This window comes from Penaeus monodon, chromosome 11 (assembly GCF_015228065.2).
Source record: "Penaeus monodon isolate SGIC_2016 chromosome 11, NSTDA_Pmon_1, whole genome shotgun sequence".
Taxonomy (NCBI): Eukaryota; Metazoa; Arthropoda; class Malacostraca; order Decapoda; family Penaeidae; genus Penaeus; species Penaeus monodon.
In genome coordinates this window covers 3,018,321-3,028,320 of record NC_051396.1, presented here as the reverse complement: position 1 = coordinate 3,028,320, position 10,000 = coordinate 3,018,321, and the positions used below count along the sequence as shown (strand labels likewise).

At 28.9% G+C, this 10,000-nt stretch overlaps 2 protein-coding genes across 2 annotated transcripts in view; one reads left to right on the top strand and one right to left on the bottom strand.

Annotated features, from left to right (window-relative positions):
- Positions 1 to 8,196, top strand: part of LOC119578414 (apoptosis regulatory protein Siva-like) — an 11,152-nt gene extending 2,956 nt beyond the window's left edge. Inside the window, exons 3-6 of the mRNA XM_037926000.1 lie at positions 204 to 284; positions 4,774 to 4,907; positions 6,017 to 6,183; positions 7,804 to 8,196. Coding sequence (XP_037781928.1) covers positions 204 to 284; positions 4,774 to 4,907; positions 6,017 to 6,183; positions 7,804 to 7,846 — 425 coding nt within the window. The 3' untranslated portion in view covers positions 7,847 to 8,196. The remainder of the gene's footprint in view (positions 1 to 203; positions 285 to 4,773; positions 4,908 to 6,016; positions 6,184 to 7,803) is intronic.
- A 94-nt stretch (positions 8,197 to 8,290) lies between these two features.
- Positions 8,291 to 10,000, bottom strand: part of LOC119578674 (cytochrome b561 domain-containing protein 2-like) — a 5,722-nt gene continuing 4,012 nt past the window's right edge. The window contains exon 2 of the mRNA XM_037926244.1: positions 8,291 to 10,000. This exon is cut by the window's right edge and continues 415 nt beyond it. Coding sequence (XP_037782172.1) covers positions 9,930 to 10,000 — 71 coding nt within the window. The 3' untranslated portion in view covers positions 8,291 to 9,929.

The following is a 10,000-nucleotide window of genomic DNA, read 5'->3' as shown; positions in this document are numbered from 1 at the left end:
CAGGTCAGGCAAATGGATGCTTGATATCATACAGATGTTTACCCAACATCAGGGAATCTAAGGCAGAGTAAAGGGGCAGGTAGTTTCCCCCTTTTGTCTGAGGCAAAGGATCAGAATCCTTTTCTCAAAATTTGTCGCGTTCAACCCTTTCCTACTATGTTAATATTTCATTTGCAAATGATCCGTGCTTCATTATGTATCAGTTCAAAATCCTGAGGTAATTCTTCTTGAGACTTTGGCACTAACTGACCTCTTAAGAACTGTGCTCTCTGAATATGGCAGCGGTATTTTTTGTTGCAATTATGCCACAGATTGTTTCCATTATTTGCTGTATGAATGATGATGATATTTAAAATTAAATGTTCATGATTTAACAAAAGTTCTGCACTTTCTATAGTAACTTCTTTGCAGTATTTAATATGGCTTTTTTTTGGGGGGGGAGGGATCAGCAGTGTTTGTAATTGTACAGTTGTATTATGGAAAAAATCAACTTCTATTTAGTCCAGTCTCAAAAGCCTAGCAGGGGAAGTAAAATATTTTTGATAGGTCCATGTTCTCAGTAAATATTCTGATATTGCTATTAGGACCATGTTTAGTAATTTTTTGTTAGCTGACTTACCATTGGAGTGATCTTGACTCTGATAGTTTAAAATACAGCGTGAAATATATCAAGAAAAACATATAGTTGTATATACCAGAAACATCTCTGTTGAAGTAAAGGATCCAACCTCAATGCTGGCCTCCCCCCATATATATATATATATTTTTATATATATATATATTTTAAAATATTTTATATTATTTTATATATATAATATATATATATATATATTATTTTATTTTATATTATATTATTTTATATTATATATTATATAATATAAAAAATATATATTATTATTATATTATATTATTATATATTATAAAATATTATATATATATATATTTATATGTATATATAATATATATATATATATATATATTATATCTATTTTTATATTAGATATATATATTATTATATTATATTAATATATATAATATATTATATTATTTACATATATATATTATATTATATTATATATATATATATATATAAAATATTATATATAATATATTTATATATATATATATATATATATATAATATATTTATAGTGTGTGTGTGTGTGTTGTGTGTGTGTGTGTGTGTGTATATTACATATATATAATATACATACATACATACATATATATATGTGTATATTACATATATATAATATACATACTATTTTATATATATATATATATAATATATATATATTATTATATAATATATATATTTTATATATATATATTATATTATGTATATATATATATATATAATATATATATATATATAAATATATATATTATGTATATTATATATATGAAATATACACATATATTATGTATATATGTATGTATGTTATATTATATATATGTAAATACACATATATAATGTATGTATGTATGTATATTTATATATATATAATATAATATAATATTTTATATATGTAATATAATATAATATATATATATGTAATATAATATAATATATATATATATATATCTAATATAATATAATATACTATATATATAAAATATATATATTTTATATTATCTATATATATTATTTTAATTACATATATATAATATACATACATACATGTATGTAAACCCTCGAATTCAGATTACCGTCATGACAGTCTTGAGTCCGATCTCAAACCATTCGGCCACCGCGACCTTGACGATTATGGGCTTCCATGATTTTTTCTCAGCAAATTTTGTGCGGTGGTTTGCCATTGCCTTCAGCCTGGTGTTTTTATCGAGTCACCATCTCTATTTACCCGGCACTGACTTGAGCTGGCTTGGCCACCCATGGGTAGGCAGGCAATCGAGGGGAAGTTTTCCTTGCCAAGGGGCTCAGATTTGGGGTCGTGACCCGTCCCTTTATCCCCACGCTCCTAACCATTCGCCACCGTGGCCCATATATATATATTATATATATATATATAATATAATATATAATATATATATAATATATATACATATATATAAAATACATATATATATATATATATACATCTATATATATATACTATATATATATAACATATATATATATGCATGATACATAATATATATATACATAATATATATATATCATACATATTTATATATACATTTTTAAAACTATAATATATATATTTCTATATATATATATATATTATATATCCCTATATTAATTTTATATAATATATTAATATATTATATATATTATTTTATATATATTATAATATATATATATATTTTATATATATATTATTTTATATCCTTATTATATCATCTATTATCTATTTTCTTCTAATATATACATATATTTTTATTCTATCTCTATATATATATATATATATCATATATTATAAAATCTATAATTTTCTATCTTTTCTCATATTTTATTAACTATCTATATATATCTCTCTTCTTCTATCTTATATTCTCTCTCTATCTATATATTTATCTCTTTTATCTACTATCTCTATTATACTCTTATAAATTTTATATATATAATATATCTTTTATCTATCTCTTATCAAAATATATATATTTCTCATTTATTATATTCTATCTCCATATTATATATTATATATATTTATCTCTATTATACTATATACTATATATATTATTCTTTTTATATATCTAAACTATCTCCTATTATTTATTATTTTTCTATCTATATATTATATATCTATAATCTATTATATATTCCCCCATCTATTAATCTTCTTATATCTAATATCTCTATCCTTCTAATCTATCATCCTCTTTTATATAATACTCTATCTATATCTCTCTTATTTTTCTTATATATCCTCTAATATCCCATCTTCTATCTCTATATATATCCCATCTATATTTACTTATTATCTTCTTCTATATTTTCTCTTAAAATATATTATCTTCTTATCTATTTACTATTTCCCTTCTTAAAATTCTTCTATCTCTTATATATATATCTATAATTTTCTATATATCTATTATTTTTTATCTCCATTCTCCTATATTATTATATCTATATCATCTATCTTCTCTATCCTTATCTAAACTTATCTTCTATATATATCTATCTTTATTATACTCTATATATATATTATTTTATTTTTTTATTTCTACTATCTCTTTATTTTTTCCATCTATTAATATCTATATATATAATATTTTTTATATTTTTAGTTATATCCTCTATCCATATATATATTAGTTATATATATATTTATATATATAATTTATTATTATTTTATTAATATTAAATTATAGTTCATATATATATATATATTTATTAATATCTATGATATATTTATATTTATTATATATATATAGTATCTCTATATTTATTCTATTATTATATATCATCCATATTTTTATATCCTATTTTAATTATATATAAAATTTTTATCTATATTCTTTATCTATCTCTCATTATATATCTTTTGATATAGCATTATCTTCTCTTATATTTTTCTCTCCTTATTCTTTTCTCTATTTTATGTATCTTTCTCTTTCTCTATCTTCTCTTTATTTCTATATATTATATTAATACATTATATATATATATTTATAATATAATCTATATATAACTCTAATGTATTATTATGTTTAATATTAATATATATCTATATCTATATATATCTAATTCTTCTCTTATTTTATAATTATCTTTTCTTTTCTTATTTATCTATCATTATATTTATATTATAATATTTATATATCATTATGTTATATCATTATTACATTCTTCTCTTATCTCTATTCTATTATTATATCTTTTTCTCTATTTTTCTCTTCTCTATTTCTCTTTCTTATTCTCTCTGTCTCTCTCTATCTATCTTCTCTCTATTTTATCTTATTCTTCTTCTCTTCTTTTCTCTCTTCTATTATTTATCTATTCTTCTATTTCTTCTCTTTATCTTCTCTACTTTCTTCTTTTTTTCTTATAATCTTTTCTCTATCTATTTTTCTTTCTATCTCTCTGTTCTATTCTCTCTTCTTCTCTCTCTCCTCTTCCTTTCTTGTCTTTCTTCATTCTTCTCTTCTCTCCCACCCTCCCTCTCCCCTCTTCTCTCTTCTCCCTCTCTCTGTCTCTTCCTTCTCTCTTGTCTCTTCTTCTCTCCTCTCCTTCTTCTTCATCTTCCTCCTCTCTGTCCTTCTCCTCCTTCTGTCTCTCTCTCTCCTCTCTTCCTTCTCTTCTTTCTCTCTTTCTCTCTCTTTTTTCCCCTTTTTCCCTCTTTTATTTCTCTTTTTCCCCCTCCCTTTCCCTTTCTTACCTATTCTCTTCTCTTTTCCCTTTTTCTTTCCCTTTTGTTTATTTTTTTTCCCCCCCCCCCCCCCCCCCCCCCCCCCCCCCCCCCCCCCCCACCCCCCCCCCCCCCCCCCCCCCCCCCCTCCCTCTCTATCTTCTCTCTCTCTTCTCTCTCTCTCTCTCTCACTCTCTCTCTTTCTCTCTCTCCTCTCTTCTTTTTCTTTGGTTGGTCTGGCCCATGCTCTGTCCGTTTTGGTCCTCTTCTTCCTGGTTCGCTGCATGTCCTTCCCCCCGGTTGGGGAACACCCTTTGCCCGACCTCTGTCCGTTCCCTCCCTTGTGGTCCCACGCTTCCCTTCTTTGCCCCAAACCCATGTTAGTCCTATATTCAATTTCCCCCTCACTTTCCCTTCCCTTTTTTTACGCTCGGCCCTGCGTCTGTTTGTACCGCGGTGCTAAGACGTGATGACACCCCCCACTGTGGAGCGAATGGAGACGGGCATTGAAGTGCAGAAGGCCAAAGCTGCCAACACTCTCCACCAGATGTGCCTCACTGCTCAAGGAACCCTCGCCAGACCTCAGCCGTTTGCCAAGGTGGCCTGATCGCTTCCTTTCTGTGGAAAATGGGAACAAAGGGATTTTTTGTTTCCTCTATCTTTTTCTTCTTATTATTATTATTCTTTTCTTTTCTTTTTTGAAGTCATTATTTCTTCTTCTCCTCTTTTTTTGAGGCAATATTTCTTGCTGTTTGAAATAGAAACAAGACGTTCTGACTTTAAGAGTACTCTTTTTGGCTTAAAATAGGAACAACAGGGAGTTTGTCTATAGGGAAACTTGTCTTTTGAAAAGGGTACCAAAGATTTGTTTTGGGTTTACTGATTTTGAAGTTGTAGAATTTGAGAAGTTACATACTTATTAGTAATATATTTATGTAAGGAAAGTATAAGATTAACAGAATCCTAAGTTTTTATCATCATCATCATTAGTTAAGAGGATTAAAATTGATTAAACAAAACCGAAATGGAGAGTGCATGTCTCTCTCTTAGTTTGGGTCTTCAGTTTTTGTACACTTACAGTCTCAGTATCAAGTGGTTAAGGCTGTGGTATCCTACTGTGGCCCCCAACTGCATGGCAAGGGTGGAATCAGGCAGCGAGCTTGTGCTTCCAACCGATTTTCTGCACAAGCATGTTAAAATTTACACCCACACGTTGCAGTTACTGTCTGAACTATATAGCTCATATATGACATTTATGGAATTGGTAAATTAAGGAGTATCTATAGTATTCATTGGTGCACAGGTGTACATTATATGAATATTTAGGGTTATTGTAGGCCCGCTTTCCCATAGTAAATTTGCCTATAACAAATTTGACTTGTAAAGCACAAAGTTACAAAATAGACTGATGTGTATGTAGAGTGAAATTAAGATTTTTTTTTCATTCAAAATCCAACTGTATTAAGAACATTTGCCAAACAAATGCAGGACTGATTAGTCAGTCCAGCGTTTGATGTCAGTTTTTAGGCCTCTTATTTGTAATTTTGAAAAAGCATTGCTTTCTGTATGTGTGTAACAGTTAATGAGAAATTAAATTTCTAAAAGAAAGAAATCAAGTAACACAAGAGGTAGGAAGAAACCATCTGTTTCCCATATATTTTAATGACATTTACTAATGATTTTGTCTCTTGATTATTACACCCACAGAATATGGAGATGCAACCAAAGAACAGAAGCTCATGTGGTCACAGTCCAAGTTTAAGGCAGTCTGTTATACCGTCGTGCAGTTACTGTGAAAGCCAACTGTGTGATTCATGTATTAAGTCTTGTCATTTCTGCCAAGGAATATTCTGTCCAAAATGTTCATTAACTATGTAAGTATTTATTGACTATAATGCATTGTCATTAATAGTGATGTAATTTAATATCATTTTGCTAGTGCTATAAGCCTAGAGAGAGATATTTATCATGAGAGTGAACATTAATTGTAAAAACATGAAGATTTGTTTGCATGTGTAGATATTGGAGACTTTTAAAATGGTAATATATTATTGCCTTGTAGAACATGTGGTACACCAAGAGATATTCAGGATGTTTTTTGCAGTTGGTGCATTTAGTTTGTGCTTGTTGTGCACTGAAGAATAAGGTCCTTAGATGCATGATTTCTGCCTAATAAGTGCCATAATAAATTGTGCGTTTTGTCACTTATTAGTCCAGTAGACCTTAGGTATTGCTCAGTCATTTTCTTCAAATAGGGTTGGGGGTTGATAATTCAGAAAAGTTTTTTTGTTTTACCTACTGTAGGATGCTATTTCCTAAAAATATCGTAGAATGAAAATTTCACATGAAATCTCCTCTTTGGGAAAATAAGCTACAATTAATTTCATTTGTTTTTCCATTAAAAGTGTGTATGTATGAGAGAGAGAGAGATAGATAGATAGATAATGTTCTTCATGAATATGATCAAAACTTTTCTCCTCTCTGTTTTCATTCATTCTTTCTTTCTTTCCCTCTTATTATCATTATTATTATTATTATTTGCACAGCATGACTATGAATGTGTGAAGGTATTTACTTTAGGTACAAAGCTACTACTAGTTTGTTAGTGTGGAGGACTTTGGAACAGTGAAAATGTGAATAATTTCTTTGAGTTTTTTTTAATAAAAACTTTTAAATTGGTAATTTTCAGAAAGAGAAAGCCATATTAACCACAGTTAATAGGCAATGAACAGACCAAGCATCAGGGTGTGCTTGTAGTTGTTTGCTCAAGCTATAACCGAGAGGAGAAGAGAACATGTGTTTACCTCACTCAATGAGCATTTAATTTTCTAGTAACATTAGCTCAAACAAGGCTTTAACTCAAACAAACAGATATCTGTTATGGACATGTAACTTAGAGCTGGCTGACTACACACTGCACATGTCCTTGCCACTTTGCATTTTGCCTTGTTTCATTATGGCAGGATTAGATGTTGAATGTCAACATAGGGTTCAAACCCATTGGACGGTAGTGCTTTACTTACCTTGTCTGAATATACTTCAAATCTGAATATACTTTTGATGACCAAGGTGAATCTTGAAACCTTTCTGTCTAAGTACAGAGAGATGGATAGAGATAGATAAAGATATTGTATATTTAAGTGTCAAGAACACTTCAAAACAGTGGAAGTGATAGATAAAACCAGTACTGCAGTTTGTTTGTTTCAAACTACAACTACAAGAAAAGTATCAGGACTTGTATTCCCCAGGTTTTTCTTCTGTAATTAGTCATTTCTCTTGATCCCACAGTCATTACGAAAGATTCATCCTCTGCAATATTTATTAATGTTTGCTGATTATAAGTTGAAAGTTCTGACGTATTGCGGTTTTAAAAGATGGTCCGAACATGAGGTTGGGTGAAGCTAAAAATTATGTTGCAGTTGTATAACCATTTTCACTTTCAAAACACTCTTTTAGGTACCACAGTAACATGTTTATTTTTTTCATTGTTGCAGATATCAAGAAGAAGAAAAGGTTTTGTGTCTCAGCTGCTGTTGAAGTTCTCTCCTGGTTACAAGTTGTATTAATAGAAATTTGTAATTGATTCACTTTTATTATGTACCTGTGACTTCCCGGATTTCATGTGATAACATTTTTTTGTACTCTTTGTGAATGCTTTAAAGTATTTTGTCTGTAAAGATAATTACTATGAATTGAATCTGAGAGTCCTTTTCAATTGCCATTCGTTTTAGTTGATGTTCGTAGATTACTTTGGTTGATTGCGTTTTAATCCTCAGGGTAAAGAACTTGCATGTCTCATTATTTGGTTGATTAAGAAGGAGAACATTTATTAGAGCGATTATGTAGTAAGCTTTTAGACATATTAATAAATATCAAAATGCATTACACTTTGGATGTATTCTTAACCAACATATTACATTTCTTAATTGGAAATTATGAAATGTATTATAAATAAAATTTGAAGAAAGTAAAAAGGGTATATGCTGTGAAAACATTTTATTAAGATATTTGGTTTCTTGCTTTAAAATATCATTATTTTTTCTATTTCCTTTCTTTTCTTTTTCTCTCTCTCTTTTTGTATACAACTTGCACAGTCCCACACTGACTACTATTCTGTATGAAAAAGAAAACTATTTTTATACTTGATTTTTTATTAAAATATACAAACATACTGATACAAAACAAAGAGTAGTAATAAAATAAGGCATTTTTATGATAAAATGAATCATTAATATTTATTTATTTATTAAAAATAACATATTTTACAATAACAACTATTTTGGGTTTATTAATTTTTCCAGGTATATTTAATCTAATATTTACTTAACAGACAAGATATCACTCTACATAAAAACAAAAAAATAAACAAATCCAGGAACCAAACTGTTACAACAGGTTAAGATCAGTCTTTACATTGTTCCTTAAAAAAAAAAAGTGACAAAACTTTTACAATTTAATTTATTAATTGCCTGAAAGTAGTAACATTCCTTTTAATTATGCATGAAACGTGAAGCACACCTGAACCACTGACGCTCTTGTACTCGATAAACATTTTAATAAATAAGCAAAACCCTTGGGATTACAGCCAAACACACTGAAAATGCATATTGTGATCCCTGTTATAGGTCACACAATCTGCATTTTGATATATAATGACCACAAGAATATTCTCTGCCTAACCCATCATTCTCAATGCAAGGAAATGTCATAAGGCCAAGTGAATGACTTGCTTCTTGTGATGTATAGATATATTTTAAAAAATACTGATACTATTTGTACAAACTTTAATTTCTAAAATTAGTCAATGCAACTACCGATCCAAATTGCTGTTCCTTTCTTCAGGAACAGACACTCAAGACTTATGTAACAAAACATCTACTGCTTAAGTACAGTACAGTATTACTAATCAGACTAGCTGCACTTATAGTAGTAGTAGCAGAAAGTTTGTATTCAAAAAAGGTGAAATGCTAGTGACTATTATGACATGACTCCTGACCAACACTTAGCTGTCAGCATTGGACATTTCCCCTTTGGAAAACTGAGGCTGAACACACGAATCCAAATACGTATATGATAAACCTGATAAGTGGCTCAACTGGCAAATATTCAGCCAATAAATGATCTCACAAGCTGCTGGTAAATCTGTTGTTAAATATAACACACAAAAGACAGTTGCACGATAGAATTACTGGTGATTCTGATAATATGTCGCATTTAGTAAAGCACCAGTGTATGAAATATTTCACATAAAGCTGCAGTCTGCCAATAGAAATAGAAGTATCCCAGAATACAATTCCAGAGACTAAATGCCCACAATCCTAAAATACCACTTTTTGCAAATTTCACTTAACACTGCAATGTTTGTATGAAGAATCTGAAGAACATTAAAATTTATACTTTTTGTCCTTCAGTACTTGTTTATTTTACACTGCAGTTTTTGGAAAGCAATTACAATATACCATAAGCAGTATCTTTTATTATTCAGTGCATATGCAATACCTTTTTTTTTAACCAGAAAATTACACTATTAACACAGCAAGCTTATTGGAAAACACACTTCAATCACAAACTTTAAAAACAAAAAACAGAGACGAAACAACAACAACAATCATCATTGTCATCATAACACATACTTCTTTAAAACTTTCTGGACTATGATGCCTAGCAAAACAGCATGGAATCCTATAAAGC